This window comes from Microchirus variegatus (genome assembly GCF_963457635.1).
Source record: "Microchirus variegatus genome assembly, chromosome: 5".
Taxonomy (NCBI): Eukaryota; Metazoa; Chordata; class Actinopteri; order Pleuronectiformes; family Soleidae; genus Microchirus; species Microchirus variegatus.
The window spans coordinates 22634950-22651894 of NC_139806.1; the positions used below are offsets into that span (position 1 = coordinate 22634950).

Below are 16945 nucleotides of genomic sequence, written 5' to 3' on the forward strand. Positions count from 1 at the left end.
GATATCTCATAATTATCTATTTTGAAAATGTAATTAAAGTAGGTAAAGCTAATAAAGTCTGATTATTATCTATTAAAAGCAGAGTCAGAATCTTATACATATGGAGCATCTCTAAAACAAATTAAGTTTTTTTTTTAAAAACATACCCTACAGTTTAGTTTTTATGAAGTCATTTTAAATTAAATAGTATAATAAAATCACACTGGCTGCCATATTGAGGCTCAATCTGTGCATGTATTTTCATTTATTTTCTAATGCATCCCTTACACACTTCACATTTTAAGATTTCAAGATTGCTTTGTTTCCATTTGTATTGTGTACTTCCAAATGAAATAAAACTAAAGGTAAATCTACTATCACCTTCTATATGTCTCCATTTCTCTTGTCTATTTTCTATGGGAAGTAGTAAACATGCGATACATTTGATAGATGTTTTACACACGTGTAAGTTTTACTTGGATATTTGTATTAAATAATGATGTATTGTTGTGAATAGTGTACGGTGTATGTGCGCATGAAAAGCTAGGTTTTATTTCATATAGTTAATTATTTTAATTATTTTCTAATTTTTTTCTAATGGTCTATTGTTCTGACCTTTAAAGGTGCCATATGTAAGAATTTGGCCAAAAACGGTTACTACATTCAAATTCAAAATACCGAGGTCTTTTAGGTTTCGTTTTCTGACGTAACTGGCAACCCGTGGTTGCTCGGCAGCTGAGACTCTACTGACTGCAATGATTGGTAGACGGCGGTAGGTGGCACCACATGCCAAAAGATGATTTATATATAAATAAATATATATATATAAATATATAAATATATTTTTTAATGTAAATATTTTGGCTGTACTGTTGTTGTTGGTGAGTTCAGTATGTTATATCAACATTATTCCTGAGTCTCTGTGACATAATATTATTAGGAGGATTATATAATGCACCTTTAAAAACAATACATTATATGAGAGACTGTTAATGTTGCTTCAGTAGATTTTTAGACTGATAATTTTACATGTACATGTCTATTTAGTATATTTTAGTATCCTTCAGTTTCTATACACCCACGATTTACAAAACGTCATAGGAACTAATGACAGACATCGTTGTTTGGGGAGACGCAGTTTACAAAGCACACCATGCAGATTCGTGGTAGCCAATCAGAAGACAGTACACAGGGGACCCTTAGCCAATCGGTGACTTACTGTACTAAGGAAGCGCATTGTTCAAAAACCAAACTCAGGCGGGTGGTACGTTTTCACCCGACGAAACCAGCGGTGTTTAGTCAGGGACAGGTAGCGTAGTTCGATGCAACCAGAATTTCCAGTCCAGTCACGAGCGTGAGTTTCGGTGATTTTCTCGACAGTTGAAATAAAGAAGAATAAGTGGAGAACCGGCGCTGGTGGCACTTTCCACCTTCGAGGTAAGCTAACTTCAACCTTTGCTCAAATGTTGGTCTGTCACGCTTAACGTTGAGGGTTTTGCTCCTGTTTTCGCTTTATTCAACTTAAAAACTGGCAGCGCAAGATATTAAAAAAAACATACAAACGGGGAAAACGTCATAAAGGGGGTATGTGTGCATTAAAAATCAGTTATAAAGTATACGTTATTCATTGTATGTAAGAAGTGTTTTTATGATGACAACGTTTGGTGCAATGTTGTGAAACAATCGTCTTTCACGCGGTTCACTTTTTGAGTTTTGGCCAAACCCTGAAGGTGGAGTTGTAATAATGTTTACCGAAGTGAGCCATAAGAAAACATCAAAGTTAAGTGTAAGTAAATCCAGATCCTGCTCTATCATTGTTTGACATTTGCAACCGGTTCTGTTAAACTCTGAAAGATCAGGAAGGATCAATGCATTTGTTTTATTAACTAATACCACCACACACCCTTATTTGTTTTGGGGGTTTTTTTTCGCTCCCAGTGAGGTGCTTCCTACAGAATGTCAAAGAGTACAATTTAAAAAAAAAAAAAATGCTAGGCAAAGGTATTCTATCAATGACAAGTATTTTCCCCCAGCCATATATGTGTAACAGCTCTTCTCATAGAGACAGGAGACCAAGAATCTTATAGATGTGATTTATAGACTTTTGGTCGTCTCTCTGAAGGTTTATCCGATCTCACATGGCACGTTGGCCAAAGTTATCGTCATATTGTTACTGAAGCAGTGAAAAAAAAAAAGCTTTGTGATGGCAGTAAAATGCTACTTTTTTCACGTTACAGGTAAGCATGGCATTGTCTTTGTCCTCCCCGTGTGGATGCCCCTTTGATGAAGAGGAAGAAATAGCTGTGTTTGAGTCTACGGCAACGGAGCATGGCAGCCTGGCCAGACCACGTCTACCTGAGATTTCTGTCATCTCCCCTGGCTTGGACCCTCCACTGTCCACTGCAGAACCAGTAAGAGTATGCTTTGTGCAAATGTTCCCTGTTAAAATGTGTTAGGTTTATATTCTAAATTCTCCAAACCAAAACACTTTTGTAGTGTGTATTCCAACAAATGAAAACGACGCAGACTATGCCTTTGTCAATATTTATTGAGTCTTTTAATACATGTTTTGAAATCTAACATTTATACTTTGGCATGTTGTAGTCTATTTCTCATTCACTGGCTCAAAGAGCACATTAAAATGATTATATAAATGAATCCATGTTTTGAACGAGCCATTAAAGGTGGTTTAAATATATTTGTTCAGAAGCTAGCAGTGAAGCCTGGATTGGCGAGACAAGGAAGTGGTGAAGGAAATGCTGAGAAGGTGAAGGTCTATCTGCGCATTCGGCCACTTGGTGATACGGAGAGGGAGAGGGGAGAAGAGCAGGTAAGACATTTCCAACACAGGATCAGATGTCACCATTTATTTATTCGTAATAACTTAATGTTCACTCTTCTTCTAGGGTTGTGTGGCTATGCAAGATGAAGAGACTCTGCTGCTCAAAGCTCCTAAGGAATCCCAGAACATGAGAACTGCAGAGAGGGGCATCACTCAGAGCATGCACAAGTTTACTTTCTCCAAGGTAACTCGTGACCTGAATTTTTTTGTTAGGGAAAAGCTGTAGTGTTCAAGAGTGGGTGTTATTCCACACATACTTTTTTATTAGGAGTATTGAAACAGTGATGTACATAATCAACAGATTTTTTTTTTCTTTCATAGATCTTTAGACCAGAGACCACTCAGCAGCAGTTTTATGAGGGCACTATGAAAAAGATGGTGAACGATGTGCTTCAAGGAGAAAACAGGCTCCTCTACACTTATGGTGTCACCAACTCTGGAAAGACGTACACCATTCAAGGTATGAATTATTTGTGTATTACTTTTATCCAGGGACTGTATAAAACGCAGATTTGATTGCGGTGTTTTAGTGTATGAAAGGGCTTTGTTTGTGTTACAGGTAGTGGTCGAGAGGCAGGCCTTCTGCCCCGAGCGTTGGTGTCTCTGTTCAGGAAAGTGCAGGGTCGTCTCTATGATGCCATGGACCTGAAGCCTGTCATGTATCATGACGTGAGACACCTTGACCCCTCCGAGATCAGGGTGGAGGAAATCCGCAGAAACTCCCTGCTGAAAGAGGTTAACACTTTTAATGATCTCATGAAATGAAGAAATACTGAACAATACTGTATTCTGGGGACACAACTCAAATCCTATCTTCATGCAAAGAGGCTAATGTTCTACTGTGTTTCAGGATGAGATTTCTAGTTCTCGCCGAGCTGGTGCCACCACTGCTGGAGACAGTGGCTTTGGAGGACTCTCTTCAGCAAGTCATTTTGTCAGCCAGCTTGATGGTGAGGACAGTTGGAGAGATGTTCTGAAGATTATTATAACAAATATCCTATTTTTTAAAATTGTAACACGCAGACTTTGTGATAATAACAATAGACATAATGTAAAGTTTTAAGGTTAGCGTCGAGTGTGAATTTTCTTTTCTGTATTTGCAGACACCGACAGTGTTTGTCTGGAACCAGATAGCCTTTCACACAGTGGAGGGGACAACCTGGAGGAGGGGCTGCAATTCTCTATTTGGGTGTCCTTTTATGAGATCTACAATGAGTTCCTGTATGATCTTCTAGATGCATCGCCAACCCTGCAGCCCAGGAAAAGAGTCACACTGCGACTCAGTGATGACAAGCAGGGCAACCCTTATGTGAAAGGTAACGCTGAAGAAAACTTCTTGTATGATGTTTGTTTATGTCAAGAATGTAATTTATTCTATTTCCACATCATGTCAGACCTTAGCTGGATCCAGGTCCGCAGTGCCGAGGAAGCATGGAGGATTCTGAGGGCTGGGCGCAAAAACCAGAGTTTCGCAAGCACTCACCTAAACCAAAGCTCAAGCCGCAGGTTAGTAAAATAATTTTAAATCAAATTATTTATTTTGTCAGACTTGTTTGGCCTGCAATTCTAACATCCTAACTTTATCAACTACGCAGCCACAGCATCTTCTCCATTCGTGTTCTGCACATTCGCCCAGAGATCTATTCTCCTCAGACCATGGCCATCAGCGAGTATGTTGTATTTTCACCTACTGGAATGTTCCTACATTTCTAGCCTATGTGTGAGTCTGACAAAATGACTCTCACTCACAGGAGTTTCACTTTAGGTTTATTTGAATTTCTTTTTTTAGATTGACCGTGTGCGATCTGGCTGGGTCTGAACGCTGTAAAGATCAGCGTAATGGTGAGAGGATGAAGGAGGCCAACAATATCAACACCTCCCTATTAACACTGGGGCGCTGTATTGCTGCTCTGAGGAACAACCAGATCAACAAGTATGTGTTTCACTGTCACTTTTAATACTTAATTTCAGAAATGTAAGATATTTAAATTATATACCAATATATGAATGAATATATGTGTGTGTGTGTGTGTGTGTGTATATATATTAATATATATATATGTGTATGTATATATAAATGTATACGTGTGTTTGTGTATATATGTATGTGTGTGTGTGTGTGTATGTATTTGGTTATATATATACAGTTAGATCCATAAATATTTGGACATCGACACAGTTCTCTTCATTTTGGCTCTATGCACCACTACAATGTATTTGAAATGAAACGGACATCATGTGCTTTAACTGCACACTTTCAGCTTTAATTTGAGAGTTTTTACATCCAAATCAAGTGAACAGTGTAGGAATTAGAACACCTTATATATGTGCCTCCCACTTTTTAGGGGACCAAAAGTAATTGGACAATTGACTGAAAAGCTGTTTCATGGACAATTGTGGGCTATTCCCTCATTATTTCATCTTCAATGACACAGGTAAAAGTTCTGGAGTTGATTCCAGGAGTGACATTTGCATTTGGAATCTGATGCTGTTAACTTTCTATATAAGATCCAAGGAGCTGTTACTGTCAGTGAAGCAAGCCATCATTAGGCTGAAAAATCAAAACAAACACATCAGAGAAATAGCAAAAACATTAGATGTGGCCAAATCAACTGTTTGGAACATTCCTAAAAAGAAAGAATGCACCAGTGAGCTCAGCAACACCAAAGTACCTGGAAGACCACAGAAAACCACTGTGGTGGACGACAGAAGAATTCTTTCCCTGGTGAAGAAAAACCCCTTCACAACAGTTGGCCAGATCAAAAACACTCTCCAGGAGGTCGGTGTTTGTGTTTCAAAGTCAACAATCAAAAGAAGACTTCACCAGAGTGAATACAGAGGGTTCAACACAAGATGCAAACCATTAGTGAGCCTCAAAAACAGGAAGACAAGATTAGAATTTGCCAAACAACACCTAAAAAAGCCGTTACAATCCTGGAAGAACATCCTCTGGACAGATGAGACCAAGATCAACTTGTACCACAGTGATGGGAAGAGAAGAGTGTGGAGAAGGAAAGGAACTGCTCATGATCCACAACATACCACCTCATCAGTGAAGCATGGTGGTGGTAGTGTCATGGTGTGGACATGTATGGCTGCCAATGGAACTGGTTCCCTTGTGTTTATTGATGATGTAACTGCTGACAAAAGCAGCAGAATGAATTCTGAAGTATTTCCAACAATATTATCTGCTCATATTCAGCCAAATGCTTCAGAACTCATTGGACGGCGCTTCACAGTGCAAATAGACAATGACCCAAAGCAAACTGCAAAAGCAACCAAAGAGTTTTTTAAGGTAAATATAGAATGTTATCAGTCAATCAACTGACCTGAATCTGTTTGAGCTTGCATTTCACTTGCTGGAGACCAAACTGAAGGGAAAATGCCCCAAGAACAAGCAGGAACTGAAGACCGTGTCAGTAGAGGCCTGACAGCATCACCAGGGATGAAACCCAGTGTCTGGTGATGTCTATGCCTTCCAGACTTCAGGCTGTAATTGACTACAAAGGATTTGCATCCAAGTATTAAACAATGAAAGTTTGATTTACGATTGTTTAGTTTGTCCCATTACATTTGGTCCCCTAAAAAGTGGGAGGCACATATAGAAAGTGTTGTAATTCCTACACCGTTCACTTAATTTGGATGTAAATGCCCTCAAATTAAAGCTGAAAGTGTACCATTAGAGCACATCTTGTTCGTTTCATTTCAAATCCATTGTAGTGGTGCATAGAGGCAAAATAAAGAGAACTGTGCCGATGTCCAAATATTTATGGGCCTAACTGTATGTATATACGTGTGTGTGTGTGTGTGTATATATATTTATATTCATATTCTATATATGTGAATATTCACACATACTGTATATTCTTCTCCAACTACAGGTCACGTCCACCACAAGTGGTGCCCTTCAGGGACAGTAAACTGACCCGGGTGTTGCAGGGTTTCTTCTGTGGTCGGGGAACCTCCAGCATGGTGGTCAACATCAACACATGTGCCTCCATCTATGACGAGACCCTGCAAGCCCTTAAATTCTCTGCGATAGCTACTCAAGTAGGAAACACTCTTGTACTACAGCTAATGATTACTGATTTATTGATAAAATCATAGACAAATAAAATATCTGTTGTTTGATTTCAGTTGGTCCATGGACCCTCTACAAAGACCAGAGTGGCCTATATCCTGTCTCTACTGCATGGGCCAACACAAGACGGAAACGAAAGCACAGTCCTGGAAGACAATGATGATGACAGCGATGTTGAAAATGGAGACATCACCATGTTAAATACAGAGGTAACGCTGCCTTAGACTATCAGTTCCACATGTTTCTCTGAATAGTGATGTTTATATATTTTTGCCTGGCAACATTGTCACATGGCACACAGGGAGTTTTATGTTAAGACAGAAGGAGGCGACAGCGACATTATACTATGTGAATTTCTCTGTGAGATGAATAAAGTATCTATCTACTAGTGAAGCGAGGTGAGTGCAAAAAGGTTGGAGAATGACGGGAAACAAAGAAGCACCCACAAAAATTTTCAGAAGTCAATTCTGCTCCAAAAATCTGATCTTTCAGCAGTTTGATGGGATACACGCTTCTTGTCCTGACCTTGTATATGCATTGAAACTTTGCATATATATTTGTAACGCACATCTACTTCAAAAACTACTTTCCTCTACTTTGAAATGGATATGCAGGTATAAAACACAAGAAGGGTTTTGACTGTATAATTACATGAAAACTTTGAGATTAACTACACTGAGGAAACACTTGGGTAATGACTGTGTAGAAGGACCACACAGTACTGTACGGTGTTCCTAATGGCGGACTTTGCTTTGCTGTAGGCTTTACTGCAGGCAATTGACGTTCTGAAGAGAGAGGTGCAGCGCCAGCGGAAAGAGAAAGAAGAACTTGAAGCCAATGTGAGGGAGCAGGTGGTCTCCGAGATGATGGAGGTCATCAATGGGATGCAGGATGGCTTCAGGTGTGTGTGGGAGCTTTATTCTGGTCAAAATTTTTAACATATCGAGCCATGTTTTGAATGCAACATTTAACAGTTCCTACAGATGTCTTATTCTTGTTTACATTTGATGGCTTTAGTTAAATTAGAGCAGAATATTAAATACTTGCCACCAGAAACTGAATTTGAATCAATTCAATTTACTGTGACAGACATTCGGGTTCTAGTAAAAGAGCAAATTCAGCGCAGATACACTCTTGACACCCGTTGTCATGGTGACCACTGTCGTCCAGAGGAAGTCTGGTCAATGACACAATAGTTTAACAGTTCGTTACAACTTTACTAGTATAGTTTTTGTATGTTTACAAGTGAGTTTAATATGTCTACACAAGCATCCATAATTTGAGATATTTTCGGTTGTTTTTAGGTCATTTCTAAGAATTACCTATGAGTTTATACTCCTTAAATGTTCAGATGTGAGACTTAGGTAGCGGCGGTTTGCGACTGTTGTTATAGGTTGTTGGGTTAGGGCTGTTTCTCGCTGGGTCAAGTACTTCTTCCTCCATTTCGTAGCAGGTGGCAACAAATGACCACTATGTTATGTGCTCAAAAAGTATAGTGCTGGTTGGGCGAAGAGATGTGTATCTGCGCTCGATTGCTCATCCTTTACTTCTACCCGGATGTCTGTAACAGTATATTGAAATTGAATTGCGAGAACTGAATGTGAAAATATTTATAATTTTTCCAATGCAAGGATTCAAGTTTAGCCATTTAAATTCAAATTCAGTTTCTGGTGGCACACATTTCAGCCCATAAATAAGAAAACTCAGATGAATAGACTCATTTGTGTCTTTAATTTTTTTAGTGAGACCTTGGAGGCAGAGAGGGCTCTAATCGAACAGAGGTACGAGGACAAGATAAATAACCTGCAGAAACATTTGAAGAAATTTTACAGCCATGAGCTGGAGGTGAGAATTCTTGAGTTTGCTGTCATGAGTCACTCGTCATCTGTAGAATCTTACTTTATATAAAATTTCCCAGATGAAGATGCAGTACTTACTGCTGCTGTGAAAATATGTTTGAATCTTCAGTATATGCTCTGAATTTTCACTTATTAATTTTTTCATAATTTCTCTAAGGAGCGTGATCAGGAGATTGAAGCTTTGTCTGCTGCCCTTGACAAAAACAAAAAAACCGAGTCGGCCCCCATGCTGAAGCCACAGGAAGATGGGCCTCGTCGCTCTCAGCGCCTCACAACTCAGACGGACCATGGCAGACTGTGTACTGAACTAGACCAGTGTCGCGCTGAGTTGCTCAACAAGACAGAAGGTACTGTCTGAAAACTGCTCTGCTTATGTGTCAATGTCAAAGAAATGATTTAATGACTTCATCCGTCTGTCTACACAGAGCTGACGAAAATGAAGATGCAACTGGAAATGCCGGGGGCAACCGGCAGCCTGACTGGTGCTGCTGACCGCAAGCTTGAGGAAGGACAGCGGGTCAGTTACTGCCACGACCTGACGATCTCAGTGCCTCTGCATCCGAGTCTCCACTCTCATAAAAACTGAAGTTCGTATTCTTTCCTAACAGAACCTGCGTCAGCTGCGTATGGATTTGCAGAGGCTGGGTGGGGATCTTCAGTCTGGTGAACGAGCCTGTTGTCGCAACACAGGGGGGGAACGTCTGCGCCAGGCATTAAACAATGCAGATGAGACAATTGCCAAACAGGTACAAAAATACCAGATACTGTATATATGGTACAATGTACATATATTGAAGTTTACTACATATATGAATAATGCAGTTATGGATGTTCTACTTTAGACAAACTGCATTACTGCATCTTTACAATTCACAATTTTAAATACTTTATTTTTCTCTCCCACTACTCTCTTCATTAACTATCTTGGTGCACAGCGAGCTTTTAAACTAAATCAGTGTTTCTAACATCTGCACCATTGCTGCATTCTACCTCACTTTCTGTCACTTCACCTCCACCCATATCCCTCATCTTCACTTCCTGCGCTGTGGTCTTATCTAACCCCTGTACACTGACTCCTTAGGACCAGATCTTGATGGAGCTGCAGAACGGCCTGATGCTGGTCAAAGCTGACCTGAGACGCAAAGCAGAGACCCTGGCTCAGACACAGCCCCAGCTTCCCCCGAGTGGCTTTTCTGCCCCCACCACACCAGGGTCGTGTAAAAAGAGAGGCTGCGCGGTCACTGCAGCAAGTGATACTGAGAACAAGCCTCCACAGAAACGGCCTTTTTACCACTCTCTGTTCCCAACACGCACACCAACTCGTAAATGCAACGCGCGTGCTGTTGAAGATAAAATGACCCCCTACTCCCGGATCTTGCGGTCTCGTCAGCATTCTCCACCTCCCAGCCCTGTCCTCACCCCACGTGGTCTTAGGGGGAAGTACTGATCTATTTAGAGCTTCAGAGGGAATTTGCCCTTTTTGATATTATGCACAGTCATATTTGCTGGTAACTTTATATATATAACTATTATGTGCAGTACAGTTGACTGTTTTCATACCAAATACAGTTGTTATATTTATGCCAGTAAAACAGTTAATGCTTAACATGTGGTTGCAGAATAGTACTACGTTGAGGTTGTCTTGGGCAGTGTTATGGTATTATTGTGTATGCATGTGTAATTAGTCTCCACTGCCTCTGCCAATTGTGTTTTGCAGTAAGTCTATGCAATTGCTATGAGTTGTAAAAGACTGTATCTACTTATCTGTAACTATCAGCAAAATGGAGTGAGAGGAATGCTGTGCAATTCAAACTATTTCTATATACAAGAATGTTGAGGCATGATGTGGCTACATTGCAAAAGCATGTTTGTGTTCTACACGTGTGTGTATATGTAAATATCTTGATTCGTCTTTGCACTGTTTGTACTGTTTTTATTTGTGCTTTTTTGCAGGCATTAAATAATACAAAAAAATGCTATTCTTAAAAATCTTTTCCAAATATGTCTGGTGTACATTGAGTAATATGCTTTGTAGATGAATGTATGTTTGCAGTTGGACACAAATTTTGGGATTTCTTTTTAACAAAAAAAATGCAATTTTATTGCCATAAACTGTACGCAACCACAGGTAAATCTTTTCAACACATTTTAACAAAGTCTATGAAACATCCAAGAAGTGTCATTTCACAGGAAGTAAATGATCCACTTGAAAGCCAGTGATGAGTGGATGTCAGGGTGTAAAGGAGATGAGGTTCAGAGGAGATACTCTCCTGACTGGAGTGTTGTTTGACAGAGGAGCGAACAGATCTGCTGATGGCGTCTCGACCTGATCTCGGACCTGTGAGATTTGCCTCAACAAAGCTTTTCCCTCTTCACGAGCCTACAGAAAGAGCGACCACCGACACCAGTTACTGTGTTACTGCTACTTCCACTCTACAACTAGGTGCTAAAATGATGCCGATACACTTACGTCATTGTAGTCACAGCAGCGCTGTGCACAGAGGGATGCCTCGTCGTAGAGTTTGTTCTTGAAATAGTACTGACCCAGGTACCGTAGGGCTGTGCTCACCTCAGCATGCTCCAGTTGTTCCTGTGAAACATTTTCATTAACAGTGGCTTTTGTACACATTACAATTTTATAATATCATTCATAGAGATTAAACATTAATTCTGCCTCAAACCAAACCTAACTACACATTTGTAGAAAGGGGATTCAAGTATTCAGAGGCTGAAAACTGCTTACCCCACATGAGAAAATGTCTTGGATGTAAAGCATGTAACACTGTGCAGCATCATCAGACTCATTCAGCTGCTCATGGAGCCTGACAAAGAAATTAACAGAATATTTAGCACCGACTTTTAGGGCAAAGTTGATATATGACAACTGGGAAAATAAAGCTGTAGATCAGATATTCATTGTGTGCTCAAACCTTTAAGAACGTATGATGTGAACGACTTTGACAGTTCATCTCAGGAGACAGTGACAAACACTTACTTTGCCAATTTGAGCAGGGCCATTTTCTCTACATCTCCAACAGAATACGCCCTCCAGTAACACTAGGCCAAAAAAACATAAGTAAGCAAGCGTAAGTAAAAGGTCACAGTCTAAATTAAGCAAGATAAAAACACAAAACGAATATCACTGAAAGTTATAACATACAGACCTTCTTGGCTTCCACTTGCTGTGACAGTTTTTCATAGCTTTCACCCAGTGCGACTAACATGCGGGAGTCATTGGGCCTACAACAATGTGTCATATTACGGCAAACCATGTATTAACTTGAATTATAGATATTTTATTATAACTTGTGTCATGATATCCATACCTGAGCTGGTGAGCCTTTCGGTAATAGTACAAACAGTAAAAGGGCATCTTGAGGATCTCGTACGTCTGACCTAAGCCATACCAGGCGCGGTAGTCCCGCTTGTTGACTTCAATAGCATGTCTGATTTAAAAGAGAGAAAAAACGATCATGTACTTAAATAACTCATGAAGGTTATGGCAAGTAAACACTTTGAACATAAACAAACGAAGACCGAACGCTAACAACAAAAATCTTCAGTCTGACCTGTACGCCTGGATGGCAGCTGAGGTGTTCTTCATTTCCATGTATTCATGACCCATAAGGGTCCAGGCACCAAGGCAGCGTGGGTTCAGTTTGAGGGCCCTCTGAAAGTACAGAGCTGCTTTCTCATGCTGAGAGCGTAAGCTGTAATAATTACCTGTAGATGAAACACATGGTTTACAAGCACATATGTGAAGGATTGTGTTTGTTCGTATTATTATTGTTTCTTGTTGAGTTAATCATTCTGGAAGAAGTGGATTTAAACAATTGCCCCTATGAATGTGCATCTGTGAGGTTTTTATCTTGATAAGCTCAATTCTTACCGATGACACAGCACGTTTCCACCCTGTACTTGTCAATCTCCACCAGGTTGTGGGCCAAGTAGCTAAGCTCTGGCTTCATGCTCTGTGGAAGCACGCATTACCATCAGCAACAAAAACTTTAAAAAATGTTCTTTCAATAGTATTAACAACTACGTGCTGAGAATGTCTCCATTCTTTTCAGCAGGCATCTCTCAGAGCAGAAGAAATCACTCAAGGGCAGACATCACATTACGAGCTGTGAACTCACCTTAACATAGAGCAAGTTGGAGAATGTGTCCATATTGTCAATGCGATATGGATCCTGATCCCTCAACTCATTGAACATGGCCAATGCTTGGTCAATATCTGTAAGGAAATGAGACAGGAATGCTACTCCATAACAGTTTTCCGACAGGCACAATGCCTATTCAAAAGATGAAAATAACCTCTGATGTTGTGATAGGCCACCGCAATCTGGGAGATAATGTAGGTGCTTTTAGAAAAGCCGGCCTCAATAAGGTTCTGGTATTTCTGCAACGCTTCTTTGATCATCTGTAGCTCTGTGTACATATGGGCCATGAAAAAGTCTTTAATCCAGCAATCTGGTAGAGACAAGGACTTGAGCTGGGGACAGAAAGAAAAGGACAACCTAAATTGTATAAGTGTTCAAATTCTGGTCTGTAACGACAACTTTAGTCTTAAAAGCAAACATACTGCCTATCCATAGCACATGAAATTAATGACAAAACTAAAAGTTAAGTGTCTGAAAAAGTGTAAAAACAAAATCTTACCATTTCAATATTGGTGACAAGGTTACTGAGCTCCAGCCAAGCTCCCCAGTGAAGAGGAAGTGCATGGATTGCCTCTACAAATACATCTACAGCCTCCTTCAGCAGATCAAGCTTTCGAAGAACAACCCCATACCTGTTACCATACAAAAAAATAATTTGCCTATTTCATATAATAAATAATCTACAGAATGTCTGTCCAGTTTGGTGGAAATGTTCTTACAGGTAAAGGGTGAAGCTGTCCAACTCTCCTGCAATGTGCTTCTTACTGAGCTCAACCCTGAGTTCACGCAAGGCTTCATTACGCACCTGTCCCTTTTCCAGAGGACCTAGAACCACATAAAAGCACATGACAGTTCAGTACATATGGGCAACAGAAGCAGTAGTAGTTACCTGCAATTCACCCTAAACAGGCAAGTCCTCACCAAGGCTGTCCACAGTCTCATCATCCTTCTTTTTCTCACCCGACTAAAGACAAAGAAATAATAACAAATAATTCACATGTATTACAACCAAAAAGTAAAAGCAATCCTGTCATGAAATGGAAACAACGATCAAGAGGAGATGGACACACAGACTGTTGACAGAATCTTACCAAATAGCGAGAATACATGTAGAGGAAATAGGCCTTCTGGCTGCAGCAGCCTTTCAGAAAGTAAGCAGCACGGTCATACTCTTTCAGGTCAAAGTAGGATTTGGCCAGCGTAAGTGCATCCAGGTCTTGTGCATCTTCCTGTATTTCATACAGACAATGGAGAAGAAGTCATGTAATCATATTTATAACTATATAAAAAACATTTAGTAAAATTCAAATCCTTTTTTTTAAAAAAAGAAGAAGAATAACTGCACTAGCTCCTTCAGAACAATGTACAGCATTATTTACAGTACCTCAGTAAAAGGTGCAGCTGGTGGTAACTCATCCTTGGGCAGACGGTCCAAGGCAAATGACAGTTCAGAAGCCCTGAAATGGAAACAACAAATGGAATGGAGTAAGCATTTTCCTGATTTTATATACTGATTCAGTAAATAATTACAATACAAAAAGGCAGCTTTATACAAACAGATTCAGTCACTGCAAACAAACTGAGCAGTGATATGTTGGCTCAACTTGTAACATAATATATGAACATAAGTATCTCTCAATGACAGTACGGGAGGCTCTCTAGTTTGTGTCTTCCCTTCTTCTCCCCTCTCTCTCTCGGCGTGTCCTCATCTTGCAGGTTGCAGGATCCAGATCCAGTTTCGAGGCTACTATTATTATTATTATTATTATTATCATCATACGTGTCATCACCATTATTATTATGCTATAATTAAAAGTCGATATCGGTGAAATTTGTATCAACAATTTCTGCTTCCATCTCCTCTGTCCCCATTTTTCCTTTCACCCCAACCGGCCGAGGCAGATGGCTGCACATCTTTGAGTCTGGTTCTGTCAGAGATGTCTTCCTATTATAAGGGTTTTTGTCCATGTACATATTTTGTGTTAGTGTATACATTGTTTTATATCTTTTCCTTTTTTATTGTATTCTATTTAATGCAACAAAACAAGTCCTTGTATGTGTATAAACAAATAATGTATAAATACCGATGACTGATTCTGATATATTACTACTGTTACCTAATAAAGCGTATGACTGACCATACCCTTCTCCATCATATCTTCTCTCTGTTAATATGATTCTATAATTCCATATATCAGCACCGTATGTGTGTAAAGTTATGTTTGTGAACGAGTTTCCAGTACTGGAGAACCTAAACATAGCAGGCTTGATAGGCACCAGAACAGACTGGTGAAGTAGTCGTTGACGAGTCGACACATGTTGCTGAGCTAACCGAGCGTACAGACGTCAATATTAACGGCACATCGGTCACATTAAGTCTCACCACTTCGCGCTGTGCAGTAGTCCTCTTTCTTTACAAAGCGAAATCACTGATATGAGCTGTTTCTTGATTTGAACCAGGTCCCCAAACTCACTACACAGAGCCGCCATTTTCATATTTTAGCAAGGCAGTACGCTATTGGTGGAAGTTACAAAGACGTGGTCACGCCCATCTAGTACGACGTCACTTCCACTTCCTCATTGAAAGAAACAATAAACTGAACCTTGCTTATCAGTAATACTGGCACAGAAACACTTGTAAATGTTTTCTTCAAATGAGGTGAAGTTTATTAGTAGTTTATTAGTAGTTTTTACAATTTACAATTTATATATATATATATATTTAGAGCACATTTAGAACATATTATTTATCCTCTGTCTCTTCTTGTTTCTTCGTTTGCCTCATTTTCAATACGTGCATGTTTTAATTAGTAACACAAATGTATTCTATATATTTATGTACTTGTTTAATACTATTTCCTTTCACTTACTGAAATGTTGATGCAATGTAAGACTCATTTCAGCCACAAGAGGTCAGAAGTGCTACTCAGAAGTGTAGTAGAGCCACAGTCTGTGCTCAGTTTGTCAAAGACTATACACTGAGCCACAATGTAAGAAACAGTTTGCTGGATCTTAAAATAATAGGATATCACTCTGTAAGGGTACAAAGGGTAAGTTCAGGTTTATAACTTGGTTTGTAGGTTTAGGTTTACTTACTTACTTTGACATCCATGTGTGATGGTCAAGGTTAAATGTAAATGCATTATGCGCATGCATTATCCATACACATTATTTGTGTACGTTTGTGTGTGTGTCCTTATGATGGCAAGTTTGTGTCATTGAATCCCTGCTGAAATTATAAAATACTATAAAATAAATATTTAACATGCACCTGTTCTTTCCATTTAGAATAGCAAGAGTAATACTTAGTTGTCTTCACGCGTCATCATATACTGCATAGAGACATGAAATGTCAACAGGACTGTGTTTCTATATTTAGCTGTTGCCTGGGAATTCCATTAGCCCAGGGTTTACTGTTCTGTCACCCGCTCAGCCAGCATGTCCATGTAGGTCCCACAAGGGTTATATTTGGACTGACAATATGGGTCCCCAGTGGATTTGTCCATGGTTTTCATGGTGGCCAAACTGTGTTTGCCCACTTCAAGCCCATACCTACTTAGTATCATTACTAAATGCGTACTAAGTGGGTTAATTATGCAGGTCTCATATGTTTTCAGTAACATGGGCCCCACATGGGAGCAAATATGGGTGCGGCCACCATGGAAAACACAGACAAACCTGCTTGACTGTTGTCACTATGCTGTAAAAATTATATCCAACCGGTTGGGGTTAAAATAAGAGGATCAATTAGAGAAATGTGATGTCTGTTGTCCAATCAAATTAATGTAGTGTAGTTCATAATTTTGGAATTAATATCCTTTGTTTGTGGTAACAGTGCTACAAACATACCAACTTTCTTCATTCCAATATTCATCACATTACCAATGTTAAAACGGAGCGCTACAACAGTAGAGTGATTAGAGTTTGTACTTGTGTTTGAGCTCTAATTGTCTATGCTGCTAACCAGTGTATCAGACAAAGTAACTTGTAGTTTGTTCTTGGGCTCCTCTTTGTTGATCCTATA

General features: G+C 39.6%; 2 protein-coding genes across 2 annotated transcripts; one reads left to right on the top strand and one right to left on the bottom strand.

Moving 5' to 3' along the window:
• Positions 1-2222: 2222 nt before the first annotated feature.
• On the top strand, positions 2223-10208 carry kif20a (kinesin family member 20A; the record flags this gene model as incomplete). Its single annotated transcript, XM_083889426.1, has 18 exons — positions 2223-2390; positions 2699-2809; positions 2886-3005; positions 3143-3281; positions 3381-3556; positions 3672-3771; positions 3925-4137; positions 4216-4327; positions 4417-4491; positions 4611-4754; positions 6703-6871; positions 6959-7111; positions 7664-7803; positions 8645-8747; positions 8919-9108; positions 9187-9278; positions 9370-9507; positions 9843-10208. The coding sequence occupies 18 exons, from the start codon at positions 2223-2225 to the stop codon at positions 10206-10208; spliced, it is 2709 nt and encodes a 902-aa protein (XP_083745552.1).
• A 782-nt stretch (positions 10209-10990) lies between these two features.
• Positions 10991-15417, bottom strand: cdc23 (CDC23 (cell division cycle 23, yeast, homolog); the record flags this gene model as incomplete). The annotated part of the gene is made up of 16 exons (XM_083889017.1): positions 10991-11141; positions 11232-11351; positions 11505-11583; positions 11757-11818; positions 11926-12001; positions 12088-12207; positions 12331-12484; positions 12651-12732; positions 12898-12995; positions 13076-13253; positions 13421-13553; positions 13641-13746; positions 13843-13885; positions 14013-14150; positions 14306-14378; positions 15305-15417. The coding sequence occupies 16 exons, from the start codon at positions 15415-15417 to the stop codon at positions 10992-10994; spliced, it is 1725 nt and encodes a 574-aa protein (XP_083745143.1). The 3' UTR covers position 10991.
• Positions 15418-16945: the final 1528 nt, after the last annotated feature.